The following is a 20,471-nucleotide window of genomic DNA, read 5'->3' as shown; positions in this document are numbered from 1 at the left end:
AGAAAACATAAGGTTTTGTTTGAGCCGATGTAGTCACAACAAGAGAAAGTATTTCATTACAACATTGTCACACATCAACATGAGATTCGAGACAGTAATATGAACTGTTTCAATGTTGCACATAAACTCGTATTGCACGACAACAGTTCAGTACCCCCTGCGTACTTCAAAATGTATAGGGTAGCTGATGTAGTGTTCATCTGTCACTAGGACCGACAGTAAACGAGGCCAGCACAACGACCAGCAGCCTTCATTTTTCTCCAACTACTGTTAAGAGTTGCGTGAGCTCAGGGGCGTCCTAAAAATCCCAAAATTTAAAATCTTATTTGACGTAAACCAACTGTCGGTGAACCAGTTGCATATGAATAAGTTGTCGGTGAACCAGTTGTATGGGAATAAGTTGTCGGTGAACCAGCTGCATATGAATAAGTTGTCGGTGAACCAGTTGTATGGGGATAAGTTGTCGGTGAACCAGTTGTATGGGAATAAGTTGTCGGTGAACCAGTTGTATGGGGATAAGTTGTCGGTGAACCAGTTGTATGGGGATAAGTTGTCGGTGAACCAGTTGTATGGGGATAAGTTGTTGGTGAATCAGTTGTATGTTAACAAGTTGTTGGTGAACGATATGTGGAGTGAACAATTTATGGGGTGAATGAATTGTCGGCTGAACGAATTTTCTGTGAGGCATTTGTCGTGTTCTCCTAAAAATGTGCACACAAATTAATTATAAAATACCTTTTAAAAAATAGTTTATAGAAACTTGCTTTATTTTGTACTCCGGAAACACCAAAAGGCTAGCTATTTATAATTTGTCTGACATATTTGTATCTCCAATTAGATAAACAGAAAAATTAAAAAGAATGGAACTGTTGACAGCTACTTGTACTGACCCATTTTCTCCTTTGAAACGAATGTGTTCATTTGCTTTCTTTAAGGCATCGACAATCCTGAGTGAAAAGTTACAACAAACAATATGAATTAAATCTCTCATTAATAACTATTTCAAACAAATATATGTGAGCTCAAAAGATAAAAGAGGGAACTAATTTAAATTATTTAAAGCTAGCCACAAGCTGAGATGTGCATATGTTGTCTCAGCAGATGTAATAAACATTTCTGTTAGAGACACCTGCGTGACCAGAAACTTTTCCTTTCAAGTGCAGATATCAGCAAACTTTTTTTGTTCTTTTACTAATTTACACAAGATCAACAAGGAAACATAATGATTGCAAGCAAATGTATATTTCATGAAATAAAAATGTCTTTACGCTCTATGCAGAAACGGATTAAAGAGAGTGGAGTCCATGAGTAGAATTCTACAAATTTAATGTGAATTCATCTTGATGATAAGAGTAGTGATAAAGTATAGCTCATCATCATCATCATTTTTGTTTATCTAAAGTATTTATTATGTTTTATTTTATGCTGTCCCTATGAATCCCTTGACAGAAGCACTGTCTATGCAGCTGTAAATCCTGCCCCTGACTTCATAGCTGTCCCATGAGCTTTAGATATATTATTCTTGAGGAGATTTGAACAACTTACATTATTTCAATTCCACAAGCTACTTTATGAGAGTAAGCATATTTGTCAACAGTGTATCTGGTGTAGAACATATTGTAGAGATTGCTGATTTCCTGTTCAAATAGATTACTGTTAATTAATAGAATACAATTAATGAAATTAAGAGCCACAAAACTAATATCATTAACAAATCATGGCTCGTACAGTGACTGAGACTCTTACCTTGTCTCTTGTACAGATCTGTATCTCTCCTTCCATTTCTATCACCCTGGCAAATTTCATGTACCGAGAAGCATCAAAGTTGTTTTTGATTCCCAGGTGATGGCAGTCTCTGGCCATGTAGTCCCACTTGTAAACATCGATACCATTTCTTCTGTTTACAACTATCTGTGCACGGTCAAATTGTGAAATGGACATTTTTAGAAAGACAATCAAATGTTAAAATTTTATTTTGTGTAAATTCTTTATTTCATCAGCAGTATAACATTAAAACGTCTATCTGTATTAGCATTTTAGGATACGAGCTTCTTAAAAGATACGATCAGTGCGATAAAATATAAAGACACATTTGATTTCCAAAGAATCAGTGTTACCTCGTAGAGATATGCTTTCTCTTTTGGTCTCCCTTTATATGGCCATTTCTACAAATCGAATAAATTTCAAAATGTTATCTGTATTACATGTACAACAAAGGGTAATTTTTAATATCAAACATATATTAGACAATAATACTAATTAACTTATTATTATTACTATGTTATTTTAAGGATCTTCAAATAAAAGTTTGTACTACAATCAATAAAGTAATAAATAGTCTAGAATTCATCGAGTCCCGGTCAAATCATCCCCAGTTTTGAGCAAATTTAGAAACGAAACTCATTTTAGTCCCTTTAACAGTGTCCACTGAGAAATTATTATACACATTATTATTAGTATGTTCATTATTATTATTACTACTATCATTCATATCTCTCAAACGATTTCTACTACATCTACCATACCTTGGCCTTTGATGACATCATGTGATATGCGCGGGAAAATATTGACATCCCCTACATAAAATAAAAGCAATATAACAAAACCACGACCAGTTTACACATAGCTAGTATTTTTACTACTTAATTTATATATTATTAGATTTGTCCTCAAGAATAAAGAGTGAAGGGAACACTATAAATACTATAAGAACTTGTCCAACTATCAAAAAGGCTTACAAATAAATACATTTATACATTAGATGAAATGTGAGTTAAAGTCAAAGCCTTAATAGAATTATTACACAATGACAGAACATTTTTTAGTTAGGGATGAAATGACCGGGAATAAAGTGAAGAGGAATCAAGTCAAATGGGATGAAGTGACCCGGATGAAACGAACGGACACCAGTTAAGTACCATACCGATCAAGAGCTTAGGAACTAAAGTATTCAAAAAATCCTGTCTAATGCAGTCACCACGCTTTGCCTTTACAAAATAACATACAATCAAGTAAATATCTCAGCATGACAAATATAATCGTTTTTTGCTTAGCGCTACTGTGATGCCTATAGGGTCACTGCCGAAATAGCGGCTGAGAGGTCATGCGTGTCTCTGAGACGATACAGACAAACCTGTGCATGCATACAGTAATTAACATACAAATAATTGACATACAATAAAACAAAACAAAAAATAAACGGTATTGAACCGGTTGGAAAGTCCAGAACATAAATGTTTGTTTATTTTAAGAACTAAAAAAAAATGAACATCTTTATACAACACTAGCTGAATTTTACCAGAGCTTGGGTTTTACTGAACTAGTGGATTGGATGTAGATGTAAGACAAACATGGCGAATGTTTCCTTATCATCTTTTTATATTTTGCCACGAAAATGAAAGAGGATTGTGAAAGCCGACATATTTATATCTGATATAAAACACTGCGAAAATGGAGATATATTTAGGTATTTTTTATGTTTATGGCCTTCCGGTTGTCGGTGGGAGATTAAACATACACTACGGTCTCAGCCTTGTTCTAAGAAACATTTATGCCAAGTTTTATGAAGATTGCTCAAACCGTTTTGATTTCTACGCGGGACATACATACATACATACATGCATAAATACATACATACATACATAGTACATGCATACATACGCTTTACATAATGGTTTATATATATGATTACTAGAACTTACAGTAGAGCCTGTTGCATGTTTTGGTCCCTCTATCTGCTCTATGATAAAGTCAATATCTTGACCTTTTATACCGTAGGCAGCAAGCTTAGTTTCCAAGTTGTTCTTCTTCAGCAGATGTCTAAACATAGCGGCTGAGGGCTTCCGATACTACATTCAGTGGCATTTTATAAAATATTTTTTTAATAACATTTGTATATTTGAAAAACATTCTTGGCAAAAATATAAAAGTTTTACTTAAGGGGAAAATTAAACTTTACGAACAAAGTAATGAATATTACTAGACCAAAAGATACGTACGAACGTTGTTTTTTCGTGTATCGCTGGCAAGAAATGATTGAAGTAAACTCGAGAGAAAGGTCCATGCCCTGCAATGATAAAACTAATTGACTAGTCATCCTGACTGCAATGCATTGATTAGTCAAGCATTAGGTCTGTCACTGGATACAGCGAACTAAGAAGTAAGACTGGTCACTAAGGAAACGGGAACTAAATTTAAGTATTGCACCTAGAAACAATGCAAAGCCTTTTTGTTTTACAGTCACTTTGTTTCGACAGAGAACTTCATTGGCCAATAGAACGAAATCTACTAAATCTCCAAACTCAGCCCTAAACAAAAACAAGACTAGTAGCTGAATGTTGGGAGACAGACTTTATGATTAAGAGAATCAGAGAGAGAAAGAAGAAAATGATTTAAAAATAGAGGCGAAGAGAGAGAAATGAATAAAGAGACAGAGAAAGTTATAGAGGGAAAGAGAGATAGAAAAAAGAGAGAAAGAAAAGAGAGAGAGAGAGAGAGAGAGAGAGAGAGAGAAAGAGAGAAAGAAAGAGGAAGATAAACAGAAAGAAAAAAAGATAGAAAAAAGAAAGAGAGTGTGAAAGAAAGAGAGCGAGAGAAAGAAAAGAAAGAAAGAGACAGACAAAAATAAAGAAAGAGGAAGAGAGAGAGAAAGAAAGAAAGAGAAAAAAAACGAAAGAGTTAGAAAGGGAGAAAGAAAGAAAAAAGATATAGAGAAAAAGAGAGAAAGATATATAAAGAGAAAGAGATATAGAGATTCAAATAATTTTTTTCGAGATATGCTATCGTTTTTTTTTCTTTGCTAAAAAAAATTCAGGAAATCAAGGGGATTAACTGGCTAATTGATAAGTTGACTACAGAGTTAATGTTTGTAGTTGTGACTTTATTTCTTGTTAGAGACCATATATATTTATCACAGTGTTTATGAACATTGGCCTGTTTTTTATTTTATTTGTGTTTCAGTATGTATTTACATTTGAATGAAAAACTGCATATATTCGTTTATAAACGTTACTTTTTTTTTTTTTTTTTTTTTTTTTTTTTACAAGTTTTCAACTTTATTCAAAAGGTTAATGACCATATTCTAGCCCTCCGGTCGATGTTTGTTAGACTAGTTGTCTGAAGGTACTAAGCTATGGTGGCGCTTAATGTGCATTTCAATTAATAGCATTAGCAAATATATTCAATAACGTATGGAAAAAAAAAGAAATGAAAAATGATTTAAGAATATCACTATAGTTCATGCAAATTTAAATTGTAGAACATTCCATAATACCTAAGTTGACACACAATCCTGCAATTTGAACACAAAGTTGATCCACATCAGTGATGCCAAGTTCTGGCTGAGTTTCGTGCAGACTTTTAACAAACTGTTCAGCAAGATGACACACACTAATGGGATAATAAAATAAAACGACAAACTACAAGTTTGTTCTTTCATGAGTATTTATTTCCACGAATCTGAACAATTTGTACACATTCATTTTACGAGATGCAGCTCTATTGTTAAATAAGTTGAGCAGAACCGACAAATATATGAAAATCACATGAAAACATAAGAACAACTTAAACACGAGAGGATTCATTCGTGACCTATTTATTAATTAGCGTTTGTAAAAGGTAATGATGAAATAGAGGACTTATATCTTAACAAAGTAATTATGAACTGTATTTTAAAATAATAAACAGTTAAGATTATTTAGTTACCTTAAAGCTAATTCATTTCAATGTGTGGATCAGTTATTTAGTCCGTTAATACTATTAGAGTGAGCTTGCCGAGCAAGCATTACATACACCAGAAAGTTGACCACCCATTTAAGAGATATAAGCACTAAAGTTTGACTTCAATCGTAGAGAATGTCTCACTTACCTGAGAAAAAGTTCGATTTATCAGAATGTTCAATGTACCCAAGAGAATGTTTGACTTACCCAAGAGAATGTTCAAATCTGTTGTGAGCTGCTCCAGGATAGACAAAGTAGACAGTACCTAACTGTTTGATGTCACGAAGTCTTTGAAACTCTGGTGTGTCTACAATCATCTGACAAGCTGGATGAAGCTGGATGTGTCCATGTATTGGGTCGTTAAAGATCTTCAACAAGTAAGGAGATACAGTTTTTGTGTTATGCAATTTTTTTTGTTAGCCTATTTTAATCCTGCTAGAGATTTCTCCAGATTTAAATTTATCTGTGTGTGTTTTTAAAGAAAATGCTGTTGATGTAGTTCCGTGAGGTTGTTATTGTTGGAAGTGGTAATGGAAATAAGCACTTTGCTAGATATAAAATGCTTCCAATGGCATGTGACTTAAATAGCTAATCAATCCAACTCTTACGTGTGGCTTTGAGTCCGGCGGAACTGTTAAGCCTAATAGAAGAAGGAGCTAAGGCAAGTAACTGGTGCTAAACTAGTAAGCTTCAGGCAGGAGGGGTTCGTTAGCCTTGGCTGATTTATGAATTCAAACCTCTTCTGCCTTGCAGCTATACCCAAACATGGGAAAGGCTTCGAGAGTCAACCCTGTGGGAAAATCACGAGCCTGCGACTCTCTGGTAGGTTGAAGAGTCTGTGTTGTAGCTCATTCTAAATTGCATCGGCACATGCAGATCAGTTCCGGGGACAGGGGAAAGCTGCTGTCTGGTGACTTCGTTTCAACCATAGTTAATGCCTAAGCGTTCATCTCCTTTTCATGAGATGATCCATAGTCGTTTTGCCATTGAAAAAAGCCATATATTCTGTTAATATTGATTAATATTTGCAATAACTACATTGAAAAACGCTTAAGTGTGTTTAATTTTTTTTCCTTATTTATTTTATAATATATATATATATATATATATATATATATATATATATATATATATATATATATATATATAATTTGATTTATCATATTGTCATTTCAATTATTCTGGTAATAAACAAAGAATTTAACTGATATTCAATTAAAAGGGTTTACTTTAAGAACTTGACTCGATGGACAGTTATTCTCTGCCAGACGTTTCTTCTTTTCCTCATTTAAGTAATCAAACAGAAATTGGCAATCTTGGTAGGATCTAAACAGAGAACAGATTATACTACTCTATTATTTGATATACTCAGTTTTTTTTTTTAATAGAATGGATCCTTTTATACCGAGCTGATAAATATTTTTGTACAAAAGATTTTTAACATTGTGAAGTATTTTATTTTAATATTCATTTTAAAAAATTTCCATTATTTTCTTTTTTATTGATTTATGTTTCGAAGACTTAATGAATAATAATGCAAAGTACAATTGGTAACAAACAATAGAAAAAAGAATATTTTTAAAACCATAGCTTATCTAAAAGGAAATCGCTGATTACTACCACTTATCTGAAAATTGCAGTGTGTAGCTCCCTTTCTGTTATATCAAATTAATTAATTAATTAGTACTAAATGATTAACAATTACTAAATTGTTGGTTTACAAAATAATTTGAGAAAACTAGAGCTAAAAACAAGAACAGTATCAAACAAATATTAAAAAAGAAAGCTTATACGAAGTGTAATTGTGGTAACTAGTTAAGAATAGTCATACTCTAGACTCTAGACCAACAACAATAGGGGTCGGTGTAATTACTAATATTTTGAGAAAGTTTATATCAACTGCCTGTCTGGTAAATTTTGAATATGTTTTTTTTATTCCATTTTCCATCAAGTTAAAACTTAGCATAATTATTCATTGAACCTTATAAAACATAAATGAATAAAAAAAAAGTTAGTTAATTAATTGTTGGTGATTAATTGATTTGATTTCGAAATAAGGGGAGTAAATGCTACTTAATAAGTGATGTGGATATATAATGGATTAACACCTCTCATTATTTAATTAAACATTTATCTCCCTCTGCCCATTCTAGGGTTGTGTTGAAATTTCGCATGATTATTCGTAGTCAATATCATACACGAATCAATCCAAAAATTAACCAATTAGTTAATCATTTAGTAATAATTAATTAATTAATTTGATACAACAGAAAGGGAGCTACACACTGCAATTTTCAGATAAGTGGTAGTAATCAGCGGTTATTTCCTCTTAGATAAGCTATGGTTTTAAAAATGATTCTTTTTTTCAATTATTTGTTACCAATTGTTTTTGTTTAGCGCTACTTCATGCTTTTAGCTTTCTCAATACACTTTGATCCTATCATTTATCTGGACCAGGTGGGAACAAGGGAGGTGGGGGAGAAAGAAAGAAATATCTGGGTGGATTTTGCCTTAATTGTTTTTTTTTAAGTATTTACAAAAACCTAAAAAAAAAGACCTAAATTCGAACTCTGGCTGACGTGCTAACCACTCTGCTAGTGAGATACTTATGGCTAGAGAAGATTATACAGTTATATATTGTTTGTTTCAATTTAGAGCAGAAAACCTGTAAAAGCGACTTCTTCAGCTTATAGCACAACTTCAGTCAAGTAAAATTTATTTTCCTTGTTTAAGGACTAAACGAAATAATTATTTACTAATTTTTTATTAACTAATTGATTAATTTTTTTTTATTGATTCTTGTGTTATCAGGTAAAAGAAATAATTGTGCAAAATTTCAGCTTGATCCAACATTGGTGTCGGAGAAATAACGTGTACAAACTTTTTATTAGACAGAGTGAGTTGATATAAACTTTCTAAAAGAATCTGGATAAACATTATTAAAATATCCAAGCTTTAATATGACCATGTTAATGTTTTTGAAGAATTTGTTCTCTCTGAGTAAAATAAACAACAAATAAAGGTAGACATAAATTTTTTTATTCAGAATACAAAAATATCCACTAATCAAACCTGCTGTAGCTTTCTCATTCTCTTTAACAGGTGGTTGATGATCTATATACATGTCAAACTAAATCCTCTCTAACAGTGAAAGAAAGAAAAACGCGAGGACACTTAGGACATTTAGGATCAGGTAGATGGTTGAACTAAACATACTATTGGAGACACTAGTTATACTACTTGCTTTGTTAAGACTACTCACTTCACGCTTGTAGGTTTGTGGTTCATAAGTTCATGAGCATTTAAAGACGTCATAATGTGCTTCAACTTGGTCTTGTGCTTCACTTCATCGCGTAGTTCTGAAATAGAAACCAAACGGTTGAATTCTATAATGTTTATTTTCTTTTTTATTTCAATAAGACTAAATGGACAGAAAGGCAAGTACCAGCACAGAGCTGTGGAGCGCTCAGGAACAGGACAGAATAAGTCTATGGTCAACCATCGAACCACAACTCGTCTCCGGACGTTTCGGCACTATTTTGGCTACGAATAAATGGTTGGCTTAATGGCGATATAGCAGGGTTCGATAAATCCAAGAGAGTCCAAATTTCACTTATTATCCGCTTCCCTACCCAAACTTGGCCACGCGAAATCCGTTTCGCGTAGGGCCCCACAATGGTTAAGTCTTGCCCTGCTATTTAGTGACTGGTACATACATACATAGTAGATTAGTTGTTCTCTTTCCATGACTTCTTGGTCACAATGGTTAAGTCCGGCGCTGCTATTTAGTGTTAGTAAAATGTTTGTTTGTAAAATGTTTGTTTGTAAAATGTTTTACATGTTTCGAATGTTCCTTCAGAGTTGACGATAGTTTACTTCTTAGTCCAAACCTCCCGCAGGACGAAGTGGGATGAGAGCGGGCAGGGATTGACAGTCCAGCGCGCAGCCATCCGTATCGACGTGTGAATAGCCACTCCCCCCCCCCTATTGTTTTTTCGTGGGGTTACTATCCGCAGAGGGAATAGGAGCATTATATATATATATATTCCTGTGTTTGCAATTCATGTAGAGCCTTGGTCTTTTTCGCTGTTTCTTTTCCTTCAAACCAAATAGTTTCTTCACTTATGGATTTCAGGCAAGACTAGTGTATCTTTAATTCCTCTATCTCAAGGATCAGCCTTTTTTAGACGCACGACATGTTGCAAAGATAAAAGTTTGTCTCTGGACAAATAAAATATCGTAGGTCTGTCTAACCCTTGATGTGTCACGTATTCTTTTTCTCGTCTTGTTTTGGTATCTGTTAGAGTAGAATTTATTTTAAAGCTAACTTACGTACTATAAAATCATTAATAACTAAGTTTTTTACATTGATCTTCTACGATTCCGGTCGATTTTAGAGTGAAATACAATCAGATACTTTGTTGTAGGTAATACTTTATGACAGAAAACATTTCTTTTTATAAATCAACGTAATCAATCTAGGGGCAAATATAGTAAAACACATTCAAAACTAAAGTCCAATGTATACTTTTAAGAACTTTGATCAACTCGTTATTAGCTTTCTTTGTCTTTAAATCATCAATCACAGTTTGAATGGGTGTGTCACCTAACATCATCAGGCATCCTGTAGGAGATGGTGAAACATTGTAAGGATCTTACCAATATAAAACACACGAATGTAAAAGTTTATAAAAAAATAGATACTTTTGACGTAACAACCAGAACAAGAAAACAATGAGACTTTCTGTGATGTACGACACTATAGGATGAAATTAGATTATAGTAAAAGCTCCTAATTTCATAATTTATGTCTTTACAATTGATTACAAATTGTTATTATACAAATGTTAGTCTCAGCTTCGTTAGATATACAGAACGCTAGAAAATTGAAATGATCTTGCCTAAATGAGTTTTGCTAAAAAAAAAACGGAGGAATTAAATCTTTTACAATCAAACTATTCCATGTAGAGATCTGTATTATACAATACCATTTTGCTCATTTTAAGGTATTGTCATAGGTTGTCTGGAGAAAAAAAACTGCTCCATAAGTTTTGTATAAAATAAGCAGGTGAATATTTTTATTAAAACTCCATAAAGAGATTCAGTCAAGCGTGACAATACAATTAAGTTGATTTCTATTTAAGCATTTCAGAAAAATTGTTTGAAATGAATATTACTACACATGAAAATAAAACTTAATACCGAAATATTTATATACATTAAAATTATATGAAATATGTTCCTACCGTACGTTTTGTATGTCATTACATGCAGAAGGCTTTAACATGAGATTAGTTATATAGATTAAGATAAAGATTTACAGATATACAAGTACTTCCTCCTAATAGGGAAGGAGACTAAGAACAGACACAGTTACTTTGTGAATAGAGAGATAGAGAGAGAGGAGAGGTAAGAGAGAGAGAGGAGAGGTAAGAGAGAGAGAGAGAGTTAGTAGCTGATAAAAAAAAGGTTTAGGTTACAACCAAATAAAATATGACATGCAGACACGCTGAGAGATTGTTTGTGCCCTGATATCTGTAAAATAGCTACATTGATGATTTAAACAATTTTTGGCAGAACACAAGTGAAATGACACAACATGAAGTCAGTCTTTGTGTCCTATTGTTTAACAAGTCTAACCTTAGATCCCGTCCATTTTACATATTTATCGTTTACCAAGAAACCGAACGTAGCCACAGACCTTGCAAAGATTACAAAACTTTCCTGTGTTATTGACTATGTTCATAATTTCAGAAACAACAGTAACAATGAATCTGTTTTTGAACACACATACATACATGTTTACATTTAATTGATACAATTAAAACTTCTAAGCACTTTCTTTAAATCTAAATGATAATGTTACAATTTTTCTCAAATTATGAACTTCATGTATCGGATGTTCCTTTAGATTGTGATGGTTGGGAAAGCAATGGGCGAGGATTGAACCCAGGTTACCGAGATAACAGTCCAGAGCCCAGACCAGAGTACATATAACATAACATTTGAACCAATAGTAACCAATATGAAGCCAGGTCCAAGGAATGAAATCCGTGAATTAAAAAATAATCTCCATGTTAAACATCTAATTCATTTGTCGCTAGATAGTGTTCTCGTCATAGTCTTACCTACAATTACTATTAAAAATATCACGAATACAATTGAAACATTGTTTGAAGTTCTTTCATTTGGTGGCGCTTAACTTAATGACGCAAATTTTATTCATTATAACTATTATTACTTGTAAAACATCTTATGTAATGATTAAAGGACTTATCTGTTCGAATTTTAATACCTACTGTTATCAAGCTGGTTCTTTTCCTAGCACACAGAACTTAAAAAATAAAACTCTTTTGTCAGACCACAGCACAAAGAAATATTTGTAAAAATTGAATAAGTTCACATTTAAAAGTGTTGGATAGCTTTATTTCCTAAGAAAATTACATTCGTCAATATAACTATTTAAAAACTTTTTTTTCTTAGTACAGATCAATAGTTTTCAAAACAACCTTAAACTGTGATCCACTGTAATGAAATATAAATAGACATGCGAGGTAAGCAACTCGTTTCAATCAATCAATAAAACAATTTTAAATGTATGCCTCACCGCCAACACAGCTGGTCATAGCTAAGGATAAACATTGTTTTACAATGCTGATAAGAATTTATAGTTCTTGGTGATTAAAAATAGTTTTGGAAATTTGTATTCAAGTCTTTTTAAAATTATTTCTTGTAAAGCTCCACCCTTAAAACAGGAAATAGAAACCTCCTGCCAGCCACTAGCCAGTAACGGGGCTTGAGGAACGCGAATCCCATCATTCTGAGCTGTAGAAAAGTTTTCCACTGACGTCTGCAGTGCACTCATCACAAGAGAATCATGAGCGCAGAGCTACAACTGAAGTATGAGACATAGGAAGCACGTATAACACTTGTAGGTATACGTCTCTAATGAGAATTATCGCCGTTATATCCTCTTTGTTTTAGGCAACATGCTTTGCAGGGGGCAGACTAACATTAAGTCGTCCAACAGTTTTAGTAACGCTGATTTAGTCACTTTGCTAATTTTCTTTCATAATATATCTGAATAAAAAAAAAATAAATCCAGTTTATTCTATAGAAATGATTAAACACACTATATACTATTCAAAGTAAAAGTAAATTAAAGTTCCTCTTTCAGACATTGTAGTCTAAGGGCAGATGATGTAAAGGGTCATCTGTTTCTATAGCCTACTGTTAAGGAGGGTGTCATGTTGTCAGCACAACGACTAACCGCCTTTATTTTACCAAACTAATGTCAGGTACTCATTAGAGCTGGGTGGGCTCAGAGGAAATAAAAAATCCCAGTATTTACCAGGATTCAAAACCAGGGACCCTGGTTTGGAAGCCAAGAGCTTTACCGCTCCACCACCGCACCTCTACTTGTTTACAAAGATCTGGTATGTGCACGCTGAGGTAGGGAGTTGTAGTGCTGGGTTGTCCATTTGATTTATTTAAAAAAAAACAACTTTTCCAGTCAATATAAACATCATATAAACATTAACTTCAGCACAATAATTTTGGCATTAAATATAATAGATCTTCCATTATGCTGACATTTCCAACGTAGGTCAATAAATTTCAATTATCAATGTAAGCTAAATCGCAATAATTAACTGTTATACATTTAGATCGAAAATTACAAAGACCAATGCATTTTTCTTCTTCCTCTAGTTAGCTTTTTGCTATTGAGCTGCTAGTTCTTTTACAGACTGTGCCAAGGAAAAATAGTGTGCTGTTTTATTCAGTTTGATAATGCATAAACGAGCTTGCTTAATTCAGGGCTAAAGCGTTTCAAAAAAAAGTGTCAAAATTATACATTAATTATGCCGAAAGACTAAAAGTGCCATGAAATCTACAATTAATTATACTTTCCTATTTTTTAAACATCAATAATATTACGAAATTACATTTATTCTGCGAATATTAGAAAATCTTAGACTAATTCTTGTACTCATTAAACACCTTAACTCAAGTACAAACATAATTAGTACAGTGGAACTATTTTTCCTACACAATAAATCTAAAGAATACATTTAATGAGAACATGTATGTTAAAATTAATATAAAGCTTATACAAATATGAAAAAATAGTACACGTATCACAGAGCTTTTTGAATATTGCATTAGATTGCCATTAAATCTTATATCAAATCCATAATATAGGTCAAGGTCAACTGACTATATCTAAGCAACAAGAAAATATTTCACAATACCATGTTTATGTATCGATGTGTGCCATATATAACACTTATATATGATTGTGGTAGGTAAATAGATAACCATGATATAACGTATTATAGAAAATCCAAATAATTGCTTCTATAGGGTAACCATCATTCTAGTTCTTGACTTCTATTTTTTAAGTAATATTATATTTTAAATTTAGCTACAATTTGTTTTTCCTAGCAGTCTGGCTATAATTATTTTTACGAAAATATGTATGGATATATATTGTTCACAATGTTTGTTAATATTTAATATGTGTACTTTCAATAAGAACAATTTTTAAAAATCCCAGCTAGAACATCTGACTTCACACAAACTCTGTATGCTATAAAATAAGAAAAGTATAAATATGAAAAATATATAAGTACATTCGCAGTATTTAATCAATCATTTAAAAACAATTCATCAGAGACATCAAACATATATTTCTGCAAGTATAAACAGAAACACAACAAAATACTTATTTCCAATAGTATTTGGTAAAAAAGTAGCATATTCTCCAGGAACTAGATCTAATCTAATAGATTCAATAGGCACAATTTTGTTTATAATGAAATTACATAAAACAAAAACTAGATTAACAATTCTTTAAAAACCTAGGTTTGTGATGGTGCTTGATTGGTCTGTTCCAAAGTAACCTGTGATAGATAAAATAATTATTTAAAAAAAAAATGAAAAAAAATCTTCGCAAACAATTTTCTCGTTAAATCAGAATACATTTATTCCTATTGGAAAGACAAAAGAAGTCAAGCCCTTTCTGACAGTTTCAAATTTTGAAAATAAATTATATTAAACCAGTATTTTTGAAACCTTTTCAGTAACGGAACACTTCGCACATTCTGAGTATTTAGCGGAACAACTTGCTTATTTTTTTAAAAAGATTAATTACTCCAGTAGCTCGTAGAACACCCATTCTGGCCTTGCGGAACACTAGGCTCCCGCGGAACACAGTTTGGGAAACCCTGTGTTAAAGCATGGCTCTGAAACAATCATTGATCCTACCACCTGGGAGACTGAAGAACGTTATATAGAATATTTGTAACGCGCTGCGAAGAATGGCGAAAAACAAATTATATAGGACAAGAGAACAACGCTGGCAGAAGAAAAGTGCCAGAGAAAACAATCAAGGCAACCGACACAAAGTTTCTACTGGAATAACTGCTGAGTGTGCAGCCAAACATTCCGGGCTCACATGGGTCTTACCAACCACATAAGGAGGTACCAAGCCGCAGGGCGAAGCACTAAGGCCTGGATGGCTGCCTGGACTGTCGTTCGGATTTATCGATGATACCGGCTTCAAACCCTGCCCGCTCCCATCCCCCGTCGAAATGCGGGAAGTTTGGACTAGGAAGTAAATTATCTTCAACTCTGAAGCAACATCCGAAACATGTAAATCATTTTTACAAGCAAACATTTTACAAACACTAAATAGCAGTGCCTGACCATCGTGACCAAGAAATCACGGAAAGAGAAGAAGTAATCTACAAGGTATATTCACCCGTCACTAAATAGCAGGGCCGGACTTAACCATTGTGGGGCCTTATGAGACAAACATTTTACAAGCCCCCTAGATGATTAAAGTGGTAATCATCGAACTTTTACGGGCATACTATATGATGTATATCATACTTGTGTATGACTATTTGCTTCAATTTTGTGACTCACTTTTATAACTTGTTTCGCTGCTTCATGTATCATAAAACATTTTTCTGTTGCCTTGTCCTTACTGTAGACTCGAACCAGAATCTCGTTAAAGTTCACAGGCCCTAGAATTATGCTCGCCTGAAACAAACAATGGCATGTTAATGAAGTAACATTTTGGCCTGCTCGAAAACAAAGTTTATGTTTCTAAAAGTATGTTGAAGTGCAGTCTGTACATTTACCACTTCATTAAATGTATTTAATGATCCCATAACTCACAACTTCTTTGTTAACATGTACAATTTGCATCTGAATTCTTCATAATCTTATGACCACTGCATCTCAACAGATTTCTTTAACTATCATGTCATTTTATATGAAGCAAAAAGCTAAGCTAAGAAGAGAATGCTATGTTTGAATACTATTATGAAATGAACTGAAATAGAGATAGAGATAGAACTTAATAAAAGATGGAATGTTTTGTCAATGTATAAAAATTAATTGTAAAATGAATCCTGTCGTTGCCGGTAACAAAAGCTAGTAAATTAACGTAAATGTTATTTGTATCTCGCGTATTTTTTTTGCTAACATTAAAAAAAAAACAGTTACTTCGACTTTCTTTAAATGTCTTGCGTTGTTTAAATCATGCTTGGAGTAAACATTAAGTCGTTCCACAGGGTTTTCTTCTTTCATGCCGAAATCTAAACCATATTTCTGTGAGGGAAAACAAATCAAGCACACATTGATAATTTTAACAAAGTTTTATAGTATATCTGTGATTCAATTGATAAGAAGGGAGGATTAATGAAGTTAAAAAGTACCGCCTTTAATGAACACAAAACAGTTGCCATAGATACAAGAAATGCTTGAAATGAAGCTCTAGTACCTTTACAATTATTTCTTCTTTGCTGTTAATTTCTTGGGCACATTCTCTGAGTCTGTCCATTGACACATTTTTTTCTGCATTTCCTAAGCTTTCTTTAACCTGAAAAAAAAAAGGTTTATTTTGAAATTTATCCGTTCATTGTAATAGTTCTAATCAACATTTTCACTACTGAAATGTAAACACAATAATATCATTTTAGCTTACGGGTTGATTATTAAAATCCGGTTTCATTATTTACAAAATATAAAAAAATGTAACAAAACACAAAAAAAAAAAAAAACGATATGGGTGGAGATTCTTGGGATGATATTAGGGAAACTCAAAAAAAAAAAAAAAAAAAGAGTACAATTGGCAGCGATTTTGAAATGAATAGACAGACAACAACGTCAAGGACGCCATAGAAAGATTAGTAAAAGTTTCATATTTCAGACGTTGCGATCTATTGGGCAGACAATATCATCTGTTTATGAGACTCACTGACCAATTCCAACACATCTTCAACAACATTCAGTTGATGTCGAATGTAAGATCTCACAGTTGTTTCTTTCAGAGATCATCTTCTGCCAGTTGCTTCCTTCTATACCAGTAAAGGGAAATGGCAGAATCAAGGACGTTTCTGCTTCTCTATTATGTATCTTTAAAAGCACTAGACTTCAATAGTTTCCAGAAAATCATTATTTTTTTTTAAGATCCATTAAATTATTTTATTGTAAGCCTCTTGTCAAACTAAACATTTGATCTTTTGTCGCAATGGCCAAACAGTTTACTAAACCAAAGGTCTCAAACATAAATCTTAGTCAAGAACAAGCCTACTCGTGATTGTAGTCCATTAGACGTTGGCAATACGACACACCCGTTACCATTTCATCGAAAACTGATAAATATTATTTTAATAGTCGCTATAGCTTACTCATAGCTTACTCATAGCTTACTCATAGCTTACTCATAGCTTACTCATAGCTTACTCATAGCTTACTTATAGCTTACTTATAGCTTACTCATAGCTTACTTATAGCTTACTCATAGCTTACTTATAGCTTACTCATAGCTTACTCATAGCTTACTCATAGCTTACTCATAGCTTACTTATAGCTTACTCATAGCTTACTCATAGCTTACTCATAGCTTACTTATAGCTTACTCATAGCTTACTTATAGCTTACTCATAGCTTACTCATAGCTTACTCATAGCTTACTCATAGCTTACTCATAGCTTACTTATAGCTTACTCATAGCTTACTCATAGCTTACTCATAGCTTACTCATAGCTTACTTATAGCTTACTCATAGCTTACTCATAGCTTACTCATAGCTTACTCATAGCTTACTCATAGCTTACTCATTTACATTTTTTTCACGAATACAAATGTGGAATATTTTGGAACAATGATATAAAAGGTGCCCAAACACAAGCTTTACCGTTTGCAGGAAATCTTCATTTGAGCTTGCAATTTTACTATGCAATAACTTTTTAATTTGATCTTCACTTGGCTCTTTTATATTATCCTGTAAAATGAACAAACTCTTTGAAATTAAAAATTTAGATATATAAAACATCAATATAAAAGATAAACATATTTATAGTATATATTTTATATGAGATTATCATATCATTAAATGAAGCATGGAAAATAACAGAATTTGTACAAACATTTTTATGTAAATGAAAAACTGACCTAATTACAAATGTAATTGTCAAGCTATGCACACACAAAAAAAGTTCAGTAAAAAAAGTTTTCCTTTCAGACTTTGCGATCTATGAGGCAGATGATGTTACGGTCATCTGCTTCTATGACCAACGGTTAACGAGCAGGGTGTCAGGTGGCCAGCACAACGACCAACTGCCTTTACCATCCCAAACTAAAGTCAAGTACCCATTAGAGTTAGAGGGACCTAAGGACGCCCTAAAAATCACGAAATTCAAAATCCCAGTCTTCACCGCGATTCGAACACAGGACCCCAGGTAGGAAAGCCGAGTGCTTAACCATTTAGCCACCGCGCCCCCGATTCACAAAAAAAAAAGGAATATAAATGTTAAAAATCGATAAAAATATTTAAAAAACATTAGAGATTTTAAAAAATTAATGACCAAATGGTATTTAAATCACAAGTAACGTGTCTCTTTAGGATGGTTCTTAAAGTAAAGTGTAAACATCCCTTGGAAACATTATGTCACCATTAAGAACTATATGGTGGGGGGGGGACAAAGGAAAGAGAGAGAGAGAGAGATAAAATGACTCTTCTGATAAACCTAATGGACTCTCACTGAACCTACTGCTTGTAAACTGGTAGGTGCCATTGGTGGAGTCTCGTACACTGCTGTATACAGATTTCTTTTATAGATTCTTCTCATTATAGTTTGAGCCTCCCTCAGGGAATCATGTTCAGGTCCTTCTGGCACGTCCCTGTTACAGATGTCAAAGAGAACATAGTCTGTCAGCTGTGTGAAGGCCTTCATATCTTTGTGGCATTGGTATAGTGTACACTTTTGTCTGAGGAGAGCAAAAAACCAAAACAAAAATATCAAAACGGAAAGTGTTTTCCGATATGTATTATCAATGCTGCTGATCATAAGCAACGAGCCCTGGACCAGCGCATTTTTAAGGTTTGAGAAACAGACATTCAATAATAAAAAGAAAGACTTCAGTTTAAAATATTTACGGAGATTTAATGATTAAAACGTTAATACGGGAAGGCGAGGTAAAATGGCGAAATATTAGAATAATGAATATTTAAATGAAACTATTATCACACGCATACTGCTGATAGTATGAATATCTGTGCTCTACTGTATCTATAACTAGGCTCCATTGTTTCAGTGTCCAGTTGTTACTCTCCTAATTCCAATATTGCCTCAAAAGGGACCGTAAAAAGGATGGTTGCTCCTAGTGCAAGCCATAAAACACATGAATCGTTGGGCCAGAAATTGAAGAGCCAAGTCTATAAGTTCCTATTTCAGATCTTGCAATGATGTAAAAAATCATCTATTTCTGTGGACCAAGGATAACGAGTGTGTTATGTGGCCAGCACAACGACCAATTGCCTTTATTTTTACTCGTCTTATGCCAGGAACCCACTAGAGATGGGTGGATTCAGGGGCGCCCGAGAATCCCGAAACAAACAAAAATCTGACTCTTCTCCAGCCAGGATTCGAACCCGAGACCCCTGGAAGCCAAGCTTTACCACTCAGCCACCGCGCCTCCAAGTGTACAAAAGGACATGTTATACTTTTATCACCATAAGCGTATTTTTAAAATAAAGAATAGTGTCACCAGAATGTCACACAAATAGTAATCTGTTTTGCTTAGATTAATGTTTTAAATACATCCATCAAACACTCACCCGTTCTTGCCTTTAATTGGTATTTTTTCATTGGCCAGTTTTAATGCCTCAACAATCCTACGAAAAAAATATAGACATTTTGATGTAACAGTCATATTTGGCTCACACATAGACCTATATATATATATATATATATATATATATATATAATATTAAACATACATATATACATATATGTATATATAATAGACATATCAGGGTGCGTCAAAAAAAATGTATACACACTTTGAACTGTCATAGAGAATTTATTTCCCGTTCTACAATGCTAAATTTCTGGACATGGTAAGCTTAATGTCCAATTGAAAAAATAAATGTGATTGATGTGAGAAATGTCCAAACTGGTGCTCGTCTTGTAATTGTTTTGTTAACAAAAAGTTTGACTTGATTGACACTAAGACATCTCTCCTCTAGTGTGTCACTTACATGAGTTCAATGCCACAAGTAACTCTGTGACAGTAAGCGAATTTGTTGACTGTGTATCTAGTGTAGAACATATTGTAGAGGTTGCTGATTTCCTGTTGAATTTTCATGTTTAGACATTTTACTACCGAATACTACATAGTCTAAGAAAGTGCTAATACTACTGAACATACATAGTCTAAGAAAGTACTAATACTAC

The 20,471-nt window shown here is 33.3% G+C and overlaps 2 protein-coding genes across 11 annotated transcripts in view; both read right to left on the bottom strand.

Annotated features, from left to right (window-relative positions):
- LOC106060136 (deoxynucleoside triphosphate triphosphohydrolase SAMHD1-like) overlaps nucleotides 1-12,159 on the bottom strand; it is a 26,331-nt gene extending 14,172 nt beyond the window's left edge. The window contains exons 1-13 of one of the 7 annotated variants that reach the window (XM_056034998.1): nucleotides 12,018-12,158; nucleotides 10,247-10,342; nucleotides 8,981-9,077; nucleotides 6,948-7,044; nucleotides 5,926-6,086; nucleotides 5,273-5,388; nucleotides 3,999-4,066; nucleotides 3,702-3,848; nucleotides 2,526-2,576; nucleotides 2,118-2,165; nucleotides 1,747-1,911; nucleotides 1,546-1,637; nucleotides 891-947 (exon numbers count right to left, since the gene is read on the bottom strand). In XM_056034998.1, coding sequence (XP_055890973.1) covers nucleotides 891-947; nucleotides 1,546-1,637; nucleotides 1,747-1,911; nucleotides 2,118-2,165; nucleotides 2,526-2,576; nucleotides 3,702-3,848; nucleotides 3,999-4,066; nucleotides 5,273-5,388; nucleotides 5,926-6,086; nucleotides 6,948-7,044; nucleotides 8,981-9,077; nucleotides 10,247-10,334 — 1,187 coding nt within the window. In that variant the 5' untranslated portion in view covers nucleotides 10,335-10,342; nucleotides 12,018-12,158. The other 6 variants (XM_056034999.1, XM_056035000.1, XM_056034997.1 and 3 more) reach the window with 6 other exon arrangements.
- Nucleotides 12,123-20,471, bottom strand: part of LOC106060137 (deoxynucleoside triphosphate triphosphohydrolase SAMHD1-like) — a 22,577-nt gene continuing 14,228 nt past the window's right edge. For all 4 annotated transcript variants that reach the window (XM_056035015.1, XM_056035014.1, XM_056035016.1 and 1 more), the window contains 8 exons: nucleotides 20,276-20,367; nucleotides 19,853-19,909; nucleotides 18,786-19,002; nucleotides 17,930-18,016; nucleotides 16,511-16,609; nucleotides 16,234-16,338; nucleotides 15,649-15,765; nucleotides 12,123-14,621 (listed from right to left, as the gene is read on the bottom strand). In XM_056035015.1, coding sequence (XP_055890990.1) covers nucleotides 14,580-14,621; nucleotides 15,649-15,765; nucleotides 16,234-16,338; nucleotides 16,511-16,609; nucleotides 17,930-18,016; nucleotides 18,786-19,002; nucleotides 19,853-19,909; nucleotides 20,276-20,367 — 816 coding nt within the window. In that variant the 3' untranslated portion in view covers nucleotides 12,123-14,579. The remainder of the gene's footprint in view (nucleotides 14,622-15,648; nucleotides 15,766-16,233; nucleotides 16,339-16,510; nucleotides 16,610-17,929; nucleotides 18,017-18,785; nucleotides 19,003-19,852; nucleotides 19,910-20,275; nucleotides 20,368-20,471) is intronic.

This window comes from Biomphalaria glabrata, chromosome 7 (genome assembly GCF_947242115.1).
Source record: "Biomphalaria glabrata chromosome 7, xgBioGlab47.1, whole genome shotgun sequence".
In the NCBI taxonomy this organism is placed as follows: domain Eukaryota; kingdom Metazoa; phylum Mollusca; class Gastropoda; family Planorbidae; genus Biomphalaria; species Biomphalaria glabrata.
This window is presented reverse-complemented; position numbering and strand designations above follow the sequence as displayed.